The 16,079-nt window shown below is 39.0% G+C and overlaps 1 protein-coding gene across 1 annotated transcript in view; it reads left to right on the top strand.

Moving 5' to 3' along the window:
* The window catches only part of LOC148412997 (cysteine-rich motor neuron 1 protein), a 43,386-nt gene that overhangs the window by 9,127 nt on the left and 18,180 nt on the right, over positions 1 to 16,079 (top strand). The window contains exons 4-5 of the mRNA XM_088434015.1: positions 9,813 to 10,055; positions 14,423 to 14,602. Of these exons, the coding sequence (XP_088290141.1) occupies positions 9,813 to 10,055; positions 14,423 to 14,602 (423 nt within the window). The remainder of the gene's footprint in view (positions 1 to 9,812; positions 10,056 to 14,422; positions 14,603 to 16,079) is intronic.

The following is a 16,079-nucleotide window of genomic DNA, read 5'->3' as shown; positions in this document are numbered from 1 at the left end:
TGAAAAGGGTAAACAACATTTTTCACCAGCTTATGACACACACGCGCACACACACTTTAAGAGGCAAACGTGCTTCCTTGCGGCTACTGTACAGTAGATATTGTATACTTGATGTGTGCATTTCAACCTGTGTGTCTGTCTTCATGCACATGTCTGTGTGTGATAATTATCAAGTCTGTCTCTGTGGCTCAGCCAGACATTTCCATTAAGAGCTACCTCCTCTCGCAGCCGCAACAGATTGGAATTCTTGCTCCCTTTTGTGAGCATCCCAAGTAGGATTGTCCCTATCGATTATTCCATCGGTACTTGAGAAATCCCGTGGCATGATACTACACTGGCAAAAAGAAACAATTAAAAAGTTGATTAAAATGGTCGGCTGCTACCAAGTATGGAAAATCATTGATCTGGTCACTACTTCCTGGCGTTAAAAAAGAAAAAAATGTTAATAATACAAACAAAACGAGTAGGGCTATCACTATCAAGGAATTTTTATTGTTTGTTTTTTATTGTTTAATCCATGACTATAACATGGATAAATCAAATAATGCAATACAACTTTATTTTAGATTAAGATACATGACATAACGGCTTTTCCCAATCACTCTACTCACCACTTATTCTTGTATAGTTATTACTGTTTAGTGATGAAAAAAATGAACAATAATTAGTTTACGAGAAAATTCTAAATTCTAAAAATTGTACAAAAAGTTAAACTTTAGGTAGTACTTTTTTTATGAAAATAAAGTTCAATGAAAAGCTGTCACAATTTTTATAAATCTCAAACTATAGAAATTAAAAAGTTACAAGTAGGGCTGTAACTAGAAATGATTATTTTATTGAATATTCCATCGATTAAGATGAATACAAAATAATTACAAAACAAATTTATCCCAATTATTTTTTTTAACCAATTTCAGTTTTTTATTTGGTATTGTTTAGTGATTAAAAATTAAACAATCAAGCAATATCACGCAGGAGGGATTGATGTTTACTCGCCAACACTTTCGAAACTCTTTCAATTACAGGTTCAGTCATCATTATCCCAAACTAAAAGTTAATCAGCATACTTTCGTGAAAGAAATTTAAAAAAGTACTGTTGACATGCTGAAAAAGGAGGTTTTGGCCAATTTAAGTTAAATAATGGCCCTAATTACTAATTACTAATTATGGCCCTGATTACTCAATTATAAAAGCAGTTGTTGATGAATTTGATAATCGATTAGTTGTCTTTCAATCAAATAATATTGACAGCTCTACAGTGGACTGTGTAGCGATGTTTTACTGAAGATTACACTGCTGGCAACATGCCATGCGCAAAGTTTCTCCCTGCTTTAAACTTTCATTGTTTTGACACTTTCCCTCATATTATTGCCCCTTTGCTACCACCAGGGCTCAGTCACCTTGTTACATCTCTTACTGTATTTTCACCGCAGTCTTGTTCTCAACTGATTGACAAATCGTTGACGTAACGTTGCTGCAAACGTTTGATTTGAGGCAACATGGTGAGCAGACACTCCCTTATGTCCGGGACCGAAGAGGACGTGATAAGTGTAAGGAGTGGAGGGGGTGAAGGCAGACACTGAAAGATAGGAAATGGCAAGTGAAGCCAAACATTTTGATGAGGGTTTTCTGTCAGGCCCGTCGCTTAGAAGGGTGGTATCGGGTCGTTTTACACACAAGGAAAGTTTATGTGTAATTCCTGATAAGGCCTCTGACTGCCATTTGGAAGGAATTCCCCTCCTTTTTCTTGCTGATATGAATAAGCTCAAACAATGTTTAGAGTAGTCATACAATTGGCAGCACATAATAATAGAGCCTTATCAGTCTCTCACAGATAGCAGTATGAGCAAATATACACTTTAAAGCTACAGCACACAGCCACTGCTACAATCTCATATTGCCAGTCGCTTGGTCAGTTTTAATACCCTGACTGTTATTTATTTCATATCACTGATGTGGAGTACACATGTTACACTCGCTGGCTACATTACGTACACCTTCCGTCAAACAAGAGAAAGCACGAGCAATGCCACGTGAGGAGCAGAAACTTGAAAGACAGCTTGATACGATAACCGCAACGCGTCATTGAGAAGTTAGAACTAAAATCCTACTAGACATTAATCTTATATGACATAATAAAGCAAACTAAAGGACCATAGCAACTGATAAATCAAGGAATAAACCGCAACAATAAATACAGGACCCACCAATATGACAAAGATGATTAATATATAGAAATGACAAGGGTGAAAAACACATGACCATAGCAACCGATATTAACAGCGATCAACATTTTTGAATTTACTTACAATCTTAATGTTGCTCGATGGACAATAAGAATTAAAGGGGATTTCAACCCTTGAATTTTTCAAAGATATCTTCTGATGAATATTGCAGTTATGGAATACAAATTAGGCAGCAAAATTTAGAGGGTGGCCATTTTGTTCCTAGCTGTCGACTGAAAACTACATCGTAGTTGCTCAGATAGTGACCAGTTATAGCCCACCTGTTTTGTGAATTTGGGCATGACCTTCACAAGCTGAGACATAACAGTTCATTATCTGAGCCTCAAGCAACTCTGATGTTACTTTCAGTCGACAGCATACAGCAAAATGGCCATGTTGGATGAAAACAGGTGGCTTTCACTGCCTAATTTATATCATACATTTATATAATACCATGGTCATAGCGAGGCCGCATAGAACAAATGATCAAAAGGAAATTCTCTTGGTTGACAATAAATATTTGTAAATATTTCTGATTATTATTTAGGGTATCGTCTGGAGTGTTTTTGAACCTCACTACATCATACACAGAGGAGTTTCTAATATTTTCCAGCTATCCCATAGCTTAATATGGTGCAGCCGTGCAAACTGTAACTACAATAAACATCCATTCATCCATTTTCAATACAGCTTGTCTTCATTATGTTCACAGAGCACATACTGACAACCAGTCTTTCACACTCACATTCAAGTCTTAAAAAAAACCCAACCTGGATGTTTTTGGAATGGGTGAGAAATCCAGGGAAAGTGAAGTAAATCCATGCAATACAGAGAGAACACGCGAAGTCTGTGGCCAAATATCCAGGTTAGCAGCGTAGAGCGCTACCGGTGAGGTAAAACTATGGGCCGCTGATACAGCTCAGCACCACAACTAAGTAGAATGCACATAAATTGGAGTTAGCAATATTAGCTTAGCAGTCTGATGGACAATGACTCTAAAACGTTAACTCGCGACGACAGCACATGCCCGAAACCACGCAAGATTTCTTTTTAATGGATTAATCAATATAGCGTGACCCAAATGCTGTAACTGGCTAAAGAGAGAGTAACATAAACACAATGTGTTCTTAATTCAGTTCTTTTCAAATAGTGGGGCGGCCTCCCTGGGAGTGCGGGAGACAATGGGTTAGGATTAGGGATGACCCCAGGGAAAATACTTTGTTTTTGCCATGTGAAGTGTAATTATAATAAAAATATAATAATTTTTTTTTTTTTTTTTTTAATTTTATGCCCAATGATGCTCTTAGTTTTTCTTCTCTTTTACACTTAACTCTAACCTTTAGAAATGCTGTAAAAAAAAGTAGTTAACAGTTGCTCTAAGTTGATTTATAATTTCTTCTTTTTTCTTCTCTTTATGTTAACAAGAATACCGTTTTAAATATACTTATATGATTTTAATAGATAATATTCTTGTTTATAGATTGCTTTATTGCTTTTGGTGAAATTAATAGTATTTAGCTCCACAGCAAAAAGAAAATGAACTCCCCATGTAATATAATTAGCGATTACTAGACCTATGATTATATAGAGAAAAAAATGTTGATTTGATAGAACACATTTATGTAGACCTTGTTGAAGATTATAGTGGATTTTTAAAATGAATTAACTGTCTAAATATTACACATTGTCCCATTAATTTGAAAAGAAAACACATTGTTCCTGTCATAGCATTAAAACAGAATTTTGGCCTGCTGCTCTTTACTATCAATAAATTATTGCTGTTAAAAGATTAAAATTTTGAGAAATAAATAAAGACCTGTAACTAATCCATGTTATATGTTAATGTTATTTTAATCTCATCTTAAAAAAATTCTTATAAAAAGCCCTCAATCAGTTTTTTAAATTAAGTAGATTGTGTTATTGTTGGGCGTGCCTCAGAGATGCAGTGGTTAGCATGTCCACCTAACAGTTCAGTGACCCGAGTTCAAATCCACCTTACGCCTGCCTTCCTGTGTTGGGTTTGCATGTTCACCCTGAGCCCGCATGGGTTCTCTCCGGGCAGGTGTATTAGTCACACTAAAGTGTCCTGAGGTGTGATTGGGTGCGTGGATGGTTGTTCATCTCTGTGTGTTCTGCAAGTGGCTGGCATCCAGTTCAGCGTGTGAATGGGTGTCAGATCAAAACATTAACATACATTAACGATAAAAAAAGTAGTTGTAACCATTTACCTTCTGCTGCATTTGAGACTAGTCCCAAATGCTGGCTACAACCTTTTGTGTTGTTGGTGCTGTTTTTTTTTTAGGATTTGCCAAATAATTATAAATTAACATAAAAAAATGTCCAGGCTGGTTGCTTTGCATTTATGTTGTAAGCTAAACCTGAGCTCCTTCAAAGAATACAAAGAATACATATCACTCTACCTTTATCAAAGATGTCGTCGGGGCGTTTTTAAAGTTAATTTTACCATTTGACTGACTTCTGTCATATGCTCCTCCATTTTCACATCTTAGTTCTACTCCTGAACTTCCCCCCCACCCACAACAAGAGGTTATGTCAAACACAACGACAGCCAATCAATCCATATCTGGGTATGATTGACCTTTCTTTTCCAACCCCAACAATTTAAGCACAAGAAGCCCAATGCATATTCTGCATACAGAAAGCATAAAGTTAGAGTTTTAGGTTAACGCTATTTGAAAAGATAACAAAAAAACACGCTTTGACTCTATATTTAATTGGTCGCAATTATTCTCTTAATATCACCACATACAGTATAAGATATGTAAACCAACAGTCTCATCTTTTTCCCAATTTGTTTCTTATCAAGGCTGATTTGATTTCAACCTCAGTTGGTATGGTTTGCAGTCATTTTGAATTACTTATTTCACAGCGGAACCATACAGAGGCAAAAAGTAAACCAGAATTCTCTTAAGACAGCCCAAAAGGTACTAGTGTTAAAGCAAATAATAGAAGTCCTGCTCCTTCCCTGCCGTTGACTTTGCAAACATAGAGCAAGCTTAACTATGGTTCCTCATCTTTCGCCCATTCAAACCTGACAGTTACAGTTTTAGTAGTGCTTCTTCAGATAATGGATGAGTACAATTCTCCAAATAGCTGGTTGTCTGTTGACTACGGTATCCACAAGCCATGGTCTCAGTTTCTCCACTAAGCATCCCGCTCCGTTGGCTTCTCTCAGATTTGCTCGTACACACAGAAAACAATGGCAAGTCTCCCAGTTGTAACTTTTCGTTGGGCATAAAGCCAGGCCTCCACAGTTTTACACTAGAGACGGCCTGATGTGTTCCCATTGTGGAGCAACTTTACAAAACCTTAGGATAGGCCAGAAATCCACGGAGGGCAGCTGGACTGAGACAGCTTTGTTCTCTGCTGACTTGCTTCCAAAGTCAGTTGGTGAACAGAACTCGCATTGTGCACTTTTTCCATGAGTAAACGGAGGCTGTCAACACAAGTCTCCTCTGCCTGGATGAAGCGCTCTGGTTTGGGGAAAGACTGCTCGCCTTGTGCCCTGGTGGGGAGTGACGAAAAAACATTTAGAAAGGAGATGTTTTTCTTTTTTCAATGAGCTGCTGAGATGCCAGAAATACGCATTGTTGACAAAAGAGCTCATTCTGTGGTAATGGCGCAATTTTCTTATCCTAGCTCCTCCAAAACCAGCTTCACATCTCTTTGTGGATGCCTGTGAGTTGGAGTGACGGTTTATTTTTTATTCCTGCAGATTATGTTCTGGCCTTAGTGTTTTCTATTCTTCCTTGCCACTGTGTTGTTGAACAAAGGCACAAAATGTGAGTTCAGCTGAGACACCTAATCAAGCATACCAAATCAGGCCTTTTGTGTCTGTGCAAAGTGGAGTATGGCCACCATTATAATACAAAAAATGGTTCTAATTACAGCCATCCATGCTCAGCGAGAGAACACAAACAAAACAAAATCCATTAGTTGTTGACTTTTCCCATCCTCTATTATGCTTGAAAACGTGCCAGCTAGAAAATTATATTAATTAGACGCGCGAGGGACTGACAGTTTTGCAAATGGATTCTATTTATTCTGTTCATTTGAATGACAATAGTACGTCTGACAGCTGCTTTTCCCAGTGCACTTTAACCCCAGCCATTATCAGCGTGAAAGACTAATCAACATTCTCTAGTAGACATGGAATACCTCAAAAGTGTTTTTCAGAGCACAAGGAGATCATTCCAGGGCATTCTTCTATGACTTAGTGCCACATGAGGTTCTCATGTGAAAAACCAGTCTTGTAACGATGTGTGGCAGCCAGCGTTAGACTTCATTGTAAGTAATCCAATCACAGAGTCCAAGACGTTTATTTAACCATAGGAATGAGTCCAAAAATCATTGAATACAGGGCTTTCCCCTGAATTTCTAGGACTCCTTTCAATGAGGCCTTTGTGGCAGTCCTCAATCTTTGCATGCGGCCTTAATAAAACGTACAGTAAAGATGTTGTACATCACACTCCTGCTCTATTCATCAAAGTCAAAAAGTAAATGAATGTACTGTATTTTTCCAATCTTCAATTTCATCTTTCGGTACCCGGCAAACCAGTCTAAATCCAGCAGTCAATATGACTGTGCCCATTTTCTGAAAGCACCTTAAATGCAATGCGACTAGACTCTGAGGCTGAATCATCTTAATTTAAAGTTGGAGTGAGTCTATAGTCTCCGATGGTTCATTCGGCTCACCATAGACTGTGTTACTAGGTTTTTGGTTCCAGGTTATCGGGGCTTTGGAGTAAACCCAATGTCCCATTCTGTTGCCCTATTTCATTGATTAAGTTTCGAAGGCTTCTCTGATAGTTCTTTAAATATCAGGGATGAGACAAATCCTCAGGTGGAGTCATGTTGCACCATAGAGTCAACAGATTGAGCGCCCTTCAGACTTGGGCGTCCATCACGAACTAAATGTACAACCAAACCTTTGCAAAATATCACACAGTGTCAGAGTGTGGGCTTTACCCTCTTTCATTGCAGGCAAATTTTGTCCCATCCATCCCATTTTCTTAAACCGCTTATCCTCACAAGGGGCGCAGGCATGCTGGTGCCCCAGCTGGCAATAGGCCATTATTTGAATAATTGATTAATATGTCAGTTATTTTATCTTTGGTTAAAACATCTGATATACATTCTAATTTCCACCCCTTTAATCAACAACAGGACATTATTTAAAATTGATTACGCAATAGCATAAGTAAAAATCGGTTACTGATTTGGTCGGTAACACCAGAAAATAGGGCAAAAATGTTGATTATTTTTTCATAAGGTACAAGCAAATGTTTGCAAATGCAAATTGCAAAGATGCCTCACAAAGTGATTAACAGAGGACAGAATATGAGTCTGTGCTCCCAGTCCCGCTCTCTGCCAGTGCTGTATACATTACCAACGCACTGAGAACCAGAATAGATGCAATGTCCCTTTGGTTGGAGTAATCCAATCTCGGTAAGGTAGATTGTATTCTCAAACAATGTTGGTACAGAGAGGCCTTCCACTTTTCTTTTCCTGAACAGTCTCCAAGATACACCCTTTCAGCCCCTTTGCCTAGATTTGCAGTGGCCCTGCACCCATCGCATCTGTTGCAAGGGGTATCAGAGCTATTATGTTGGCTCTGGCAAATGTATAGACCAACACATGCCAAGTGAAGCAGAGTGAGAAGAAGAAGAAAAGGTCTGTTGTGGAGCTGTTGGATTGTGATCCAGTTCAGTCACGCTGGGTGGGATACGGCACCCCTTTGACGGAGTAAGCGAGCGCCTTGTCACGTCTAAAGTAGCGCCCTCGTTTCCCTGACAGGATGCCGTAAAGCTGTCACAGACTGAAGTGGGATCTAATGACTGTGTGTAGGGTTTGTGTTGGATGGCGATGTGAACTTGGGTTTTTAGCCTTAATGGAAGTCGCGTCTTTGTAGGGTCGCTGGACTGCGTATGAGGTGTGAGGTGAGCCAACACGCCACACACTTGTACTGATACATGTAAGCTCACAAGGAGCTTTTGTGGTTCTACTGTTGCCATTTGATCAGAATGGGTTTGTCTCTCGCTAAGTTCATTCTTTGGTCCCAGACTTTATGTGTACAGTGGTTTACGACATCCCTGCCTTACGTTTTATTCACTTTACAACGTGGACTGCCGAAGTTTTTGTCCCTTCTTTACAGCATTTATCCCGGTTTAGGAAATCAACAACTGTCATGACCTTAGGGGTTCGCTGTGTTTATGTTGTTTTGCCTCCATCTCAGGTGTTTTTAGGAAATTGCTCTCATTTTCTGGCCCCGTCAAACTCCCTGCACTGCAGCACGTCACAAAGATGCTGCTCTGCCATTGGTCGGTGTCACGGTGTCACTAAGATGCCGACATGCTAAACTATATTAATCCTAGTGTGAGTGCTTACAATATCATATCTATTTAGTTAGTTTATGTTTAGTTATGTTTAGTTAGTTTAGTTTATGTTATTGAATTGTATTTTTATGTATAAGTAGCACTTACTATACTATTTTGTTACCAATTTGCCCGCCATACGACAATTTTGCCTTACGATTCCAACCCCGGAATAGATTAAGTTTGTATAGTGGGGGTCCACTGTATAGTGATGTATAATCTGGATTTTTCTTTATTAAAAGGGCAACTAAGTAAAGTATACCTGGCCAAAGTATACTGCTGACTGTCACACATTTAAGCAGATGAAATGTGTTCTCCGTATTTGACCCATCTCCTTTGGAAGCTGTGAATAACAGTGGTTCTGCGCTCAGGAATCAATCCCAATTACAACTCTTGATGCTGAATGTCAAACAGTGAGGCAATGAATTATTAGCAACTAAGTGATTAGAAAATTGATCGTTGATTATTTTTGGGAAACTACAGTAATAATCATTCAGAAACCTAACATTTTTCACAGGCTCAGAATTGTTTCTCTCGGCTTGCATTCTTCTCCGATTTCTTTAGTGTTTTTTGATAGTTGATTATCATTGTGTTGGTTTAACATACACCATTTGAGAACCAGCTCCCTTTTACTTTGGAAAACAATAATCATCATTTTCGGCTGTTATGAACGAAACTTTTACATTGTCAATTTGAAAACAAATTATTTTTCAAAAAAGATTAGTAATTCAAATGTTTTTATTTAAAATCCGCTTCATCAATTAATCAAATAATTACAAAATCACTGGTGGCAGTTCTAAACCAAACCTAAATGTGTTAAGATCTTGGCTTTTAACCATTCACATATTTATTTAGCAAGTGAGAAATATTTAAAGAGACAGTGTATAACATTTAGCGACATCTAGTGGCAAACAAAATGTACATTCATTTCAAAGCCCCACAATAAATTTCACTAATTTGCAAAAAAGATGTTACATCACATCAGAATGGTATGCTTGATTTTTTTTTTAAAATAAAACTGTAGGTTTAGTAACCTGTAATTATATTACATCGACTGTAAATCATTGCTTTCTCTTAGTTCACCATTAAATGGCACCACATTCTATACACTGTCACTTTAAACATTAATGTGGGCTTTACAGTAATCAAGCTTGCTTAGACCCTCCTGCATCTTCATGTGTGTCCATTTCAGAGCAGCTAAGGTGTTCCAGCGTTACCTGTCCTGCTCTCAAGGTGTCTCCGTGTCCGAAAGGCTCAGTGTTGACCAAGAGTTACACGCCTCCTGCTGGTTGCTGCCCTTCCATCCTGCCCCAGTGCACCTGTGACTTTGGGGTGTGTCGCCAGCCCAATTGCCCAAGCGGACAGCGTGCTGTGCCGCTCAGCAAGGCTAGCGGTCAGCCTGGAGACTGCTGCGATGTCTTTGAGTGCCAGAAAGGTAATTCCGCCCAACTGCACATTACATAAATTGTTCTGACTGCTCTCCCACAGGGGGTGGTGGTTATGGTGCAGGAGGTGAGAAATTCAGCTACTTTTTAAAGGCAATTATTCTCTAATGCTCCAATCCCCGCTGGTGAGCAAAATACACACAATTGCTGATTCCGGTCGACGGAGGGTTATTTAATAAAAAATCTACATTGCAGCATGTAATATTCATGAACTCGTCAAGAGAAAACCATGAAACCAAAATATTCACAAACGTCTGTTCTTTCTTTCGAGGAAATTATCAATATTTTGGCATATTATACGACTTTACGAACCAAATTATTAAATGAATAATACGCAGATTTTTTTTCTGCATGTTTCTGCATTGTCAGTTAGACATGCCCAGTTTTTAAAATAATTGTTAGTTGCAGCCCTGCTGTGCACATGATTATATAAAGGGGCTACTAAACATATGTACCAACTTTGTCTATTGTTAATTTAATAACTAAATTAGTTTCCATGCACAATTAATACCTTTAAATACTGAAGAACAGATATGGATTTTCTGAGGCTCATGCCAATGCTGTTTTTTGTTTGTCTTTCAGAAAAAAAATACAGATTACAGTTTATTCATCTAACTAATTGAAAAATATGTAAAATATGCTGATTATATATATATATATATATATATATATATATATATATATATATATATATATATATATATATATATATATATATATATATATATATATAGCACATGCAATGTAATTTACAGATGACGGCAAGCTGATTTTTTTTAAGGTATTCCTTCTAAATAAATGATTTAAAAAATACTGCACTTATCAAATTAATGATGAAAAACATTTATTCACGGCTGAAAATGGCTAGATAAATGTCATAATCCTTAATGACAATTCTATGTTGATAGTCTGGTAACTGATCGGAAATCTTCATGAGGATACAAACACAGGCTTAAGAATATTTTCTCGGAGCGTGTGGAGAGTAAATAAAAACCATGCAACACAACCCTTGTGTCTGATGATGTCAGGCGCCAAAGTAAGTACTGTAATCAGTCTTCAGGCCACCTAAACAGAATTGACTAAGATGAATGAGTCAAGCAATTCCCTCTGAAGACCATTAACATTTTTCATGTAATGCTCATCCAGGAAATACAAGGAGTGCCTTCTGTAACTTCCCCAAAGACTTTCCGGCTGTTTGTACAGCTTTTCCTTGTTCAGCCTTGTAGCATCACAACAGTGCTAGAAAGCTGACATGAAGTTCCAAATCTTGCTTCATGTTTCACACCCCAAGAGAACCGACGAGGCTGGGAGGGAACCTGTGGCAGTGCTCTGTTTACTCTGCACTCTCAACAAATATTCACTGTTTTACCAACAGAACAAATTTCCATTCTGGCCCTTCCACATGTATAAATGGATGCCATGTCCCGGAATTAATGGACTTAACAAGCCCAGTGACCAGAAAAGTGCTTAGGCTATGAATTTGTTCAACAGAAGTGCAGTGTCAAAGGGTTTCTGTCTGGTCACACGTCCAGAGGGAAAAGGTTCAGCAGTTCATTGATGGGAATGCTTTTTATGTGCTCCATTCTGCCAGTCGGGAGGGTAATCGAGCCCGGCAGCCTGGCCGGGCCTGAATGGCAGCCGTGGGGGCCGTGGGATCAGTGTTTTGATAACAAGTGTCCGCTGCTCTTTGGGTATAAGGCTTGATGCCTTTTGTGCAGCTCCTACTGTCTGTTAGCCACGCATGCCTGAGCTTCGTGACGCAAAGTTCAATAGACGGAGACATTGACGAGGACCGGCACCAAAACTTGCTGTCACCGCTCATCCCTGTCCAGCTCTGTTTAAATAATAGCGCTTTTTTTTACTCTATTAAATACGGCGTCAGTGAACCGGGGAATCTTGTTGCGTATCGCTCAAAAATTAAAAGGGTTTTACCGTAAAAAAATGGTAAAAAGGCCTACAAGAAATCTCTGAGGACCAAGGCTATGTCAGAGCCTAGAATTAAACACAACATGCGCTCATTTTCACATTGTGTCCGCTATTGGAATGACTCACATGTTTCCATTGCCCACTTGGCTCTGATTTTGTCCCAGTTGGCTGTGGATTTGTCCGGGTCTAGAAGCAGCAGTGACACCATGTTCCACCTGTTTTCAGACTTTGTTGGCTGGAAAGAGGGCCGCTTGTGATTAGATGGATAGGAGAGCAAACCAAGCAGCGTACAGAAGTTACTTGATGGTTCTTGTTTGTTTGGGGTAATTGAGGATGGACAATTAGGTTGGGACATCTTACTCAACCTTGGATGTAAATGTTTAGGACAGCCCTTGTTTTCCCTATCTTTACGTAGATGTTGAACAAGAAGGGTGAGCTCAGCACTCTTAACTGCTCTCATAGAATTCCGCTTTAGTCCAGAACCATGAGTTTAATTACTTTGTTTTGGGGATTCTTACTGTGACTGATAATACAAGGGGTGTCAAATCATCAGATATATTCTAATCAATTAATTAGAGTCCTAGTTAAATAGTTCTTTTTCTCAACCGCTTTAATCTAAGTTTTAATCGCTTAACTTTTAATCGCATGGTTTCTATATGCTAAATAGATCTGTTCATTTCTGTGTCAGGCTTCTTGTGCATGAGTTGTTGGGAGTTGTAAAACAAAGGTCAGTCACACCCTAAAAAGGACATTGATTGGTTTTCATTGTGTTTGGCAAAACCTAATAAGCTCCTGTTGCGTGAGAAATTGACAGAAGACATGAAAATGGAAGAGCATGTTAGAGTTGTCGATCTAATAAATGCTAAACTTAACTTAAAAAAAAAAAAAAAAAAACGCCCCTATTGTGAACTTTGATCCAAGGTAGCCCGATATGCATTCTATGTAAGAGTTGTCTATTTTTATATATATTTACTTTTCTTTAGCTCATTTGTACTTGCCACTAAGGTTAGAGAGTCACGAAATTTCAATTCTCTGCCTGTCCTTGCACATGTGGTAGAATTGACAATAAAGCAAACTTTGAACTTTGAACTTTTGAGAAGCTTGCTTACCTCATAAGCAGCTCACGTTTAGACTACCGCATCAATGCAAAGCGCCCAGCTGCGACTGCAGCCATTGCTATTGATTGCAACAAAGAGGCTAATGTAGCGAGCCATAGCAAACCTCTTTGCCAAACTCAAGAGCACCCCAGATTTGAGCAAATCTGTGGTAGGATGGGCAATGTTTTGTTTTAATGTTAATTTTCAACAAAAGAAAACAGCACCATTCCTTCTTATGGCCAAAACTAAAGGTTGTGACTTGGGACTAGTCTCAAATATTGCAGAAGGTAAATAGTTACAAGAAAATACATTACTGAAGCCACTTTTGTTATCCTACATCGTTATAGTACAATGGATCTAAAATAAAAAAATAAAAAAACACTGCTTTAAAGATTTTTTTTCTCAGAAATGTTTAGGTAAAATTAAAAATATTAATTGCAGATACTAATTAATTACTGTATTTTTTTTCTCTTCACAGTACTGGTTACAACTTATTTAGTTGTTTCCACTGCTAGGGTGTGAACTGTCGGGTCTGCAAAGATGGTGACTTAGCAGCTTGAAAACCAACCTGTGATTTTAAAAGGAGATCGTATGATCTCTGTCAACCAATCAACAGACGGCAGCGTGTCTAGCGCCACCATTTAGGTGGTTGGTATCTAAATATAGGGTGCCAAAATGTAGTGGGGGGGTACAGGTCAGTTATTTGCCCTCTAAAGTGCCACTAAGCAATGGCTGCAAATGGTCTTTGATCACATGCTTCATCTGTATTTGATGGTAGTTGTGGTGTTCCTTTTAGATCGTACCATGATGAGTCACCCAACTTTTCATCAGCAGCAACTTTGTTGGAATTTTTAACCGAGACTGAGACTTTGGGGAGCATGACAGTCATATGATTCACATTTGAATGCTTGGTGTTCCAAACATAGTGTAACAAAGAAGACATTTTATATTGTAATAGAAAGGATTGATTGACTGCACCTGCCAAAAGCACACCAAGCCATTTTCTGCCAAAACCTCAGAACCACTTTTGTTTTCTTTTGCTGTTCAGCAAGCGGTTGACACTCTTTCAATGCTTGACAGATCCCAGTGAAACTTTCCCCCGTGGCCTTGGATTCATTGTCTAACACACACCGCACCTACCTACATGGTTAACCTCAATCATCAGTGTGTCCTTCAGTGCCAGTTGGTTTCAATGTATGCCAAAAGAGGACATTCATTTTTTGTGGATTGTGCTGTTGATAAAAATGACTTTTCACCAACTCTAGTACTGCCTGATTCTCATTTTAGGGGCGTTTTAATGTTAATTACATGATTTTTTGTTCTCTTCTCTGTAGTCTCCCCTAAGTGTGTCCACAATGGAAAAGAGTTCTCCGATGGCGAAGTGTACCGCATGGACCCTTGCTGGCTGTGCCAATGCCGGGGAGGAATCTCCTTCTGCTCCAAAGCGGAGTGCGCTGAGCTCGACTGCGAGAACTTCTACATTCCTGAGGGCGAGTGCTGCCCTGTCTGCATAGGTGGGTTTTGAAACAAAATGCACACAAATGAAATGTATCATCACAGAAATCATGAAAAAGAGTACCAAATATTGGCTTTGGATACATTATTTTACCCTGTGAAAAATAGTATGTCATACAAAGTCAAACAATCCTGAAAAAGGCTGTCAGCTATTGGTTTGAACTTGACCCCAGTTCCAGTGGACTGCAACAGCATTTCTGTAGTTGCTTATTACCGTACCGCAATGCAATATGAGTCACATTTTCAGGCACGATTCACTATCAGTAGATTACAATGATCAAAATAAATCCACTTTAATGGACTCCATTCACACACCACGTGGACATTTGCGGTTAGCTGGTATGTTAACTGGCTCATATGGAATTAGGTTAAATTTCACAACCGGGTGAAAATCTGTCATAACAGTTCTTAGGTATACTGTACTTGATGAGTTGAAGAGTCAATTTGTACTCTTCATGATGTCACAACAGTAGCATGGGTATGAAGTTACATACAGTAGTAGTGTGAGGGGTGTTGAAATGGAACGTGAGAGAGGGGCAATCAAAGTTTAGCATGCCTCACCTCCAACCAATTTGGCTTCCACATTTACTGACCTTACTATTAAGTTTCTTTCACACCTAATTCAGTGACTCCAGCAAGAGAAGGTCACCTGTACCGCACTACACGCTCGGGAGGAAGTTGCCAGCCAGGGAAAATAACATACTAGAGTTAGCGTTGCATTACGTAGCTAAGTGTAATGTGTAAGTGGGCCTGTTCCCCTCCTCCCCTTTTATTCCAGAAAAAAAAAAAAAATCTTCAAAAATGATAGTAAAAAAAATGTCTCACAGAAATTGACAGGGAATTGGAAACAATAGTCCATAAAATAAAATCCAAAATGTGGAAAAATATTCAAATAAGCGAGTGTATGAATCCGAAAGTGTCAAATTGCAAATATGCAAGGGCTGAATTTTGTTTTGTATTAGCTGTACCTAGACCAGATTTTACACTGCCCTATATTACAGTGTGAATAGGCCGACATTTTTATTTTCATTTTGGTGGTGGTAAGGGGGGGGGGGGGGGTAATTAGCAGCATAAACATAGTAATTAGGGTAGTGGATCTTTCATACTCTACATGCAGTGAGAAATGTATGATGAAAAATGAATTTGATCTTTAGTACGTCCGCCTCGCAGTTTAGGGACCCGAGTTCCATTCCACCTGACTCCAGCCTTCCTGTGTGGAGTCTGCGTGGGTTCTCTCCGGGTACTGCCATGGCAGGGGTACTAGACATATTACATTGTCCTTAGGTGTGATTGGTTGTGTAAATGGTTGTTCATCTCTGTGTGCCCTGAAATTGGCTGGCAACCAGTTCAGGGTGTCCCCCACTTGCTGACTGGAGTAAGCTGGGATAGGCACCAGCAAGCCCGTGACTCGTGTGAGGATAAGCGGCTCTATAAAATGGATGGATTATTATCTCAAGCGCTCTTAGTGTATTGGTT

The sequence above is a fragment of the Hippichthys cyanospilos genome, chromosome 14 (genome assembly GCF_059441005.1).
Source record: "Hippichthys cyanospilos isolate Australia breed blue-spotted pipefish chromosome 14, RoL_Hcya_1.0, whole genome shotgun sequence".
Lineage (NCBI taxonomy): Eukaryota > Metazoa > Chordata > Actinopteri > Syngnathiformes > Syngnathidae > Hippichthys > Hippichthys cyanospilos.
This window is presented reverse-complemented; position numbering and strand designations above follow the sequence as displayed.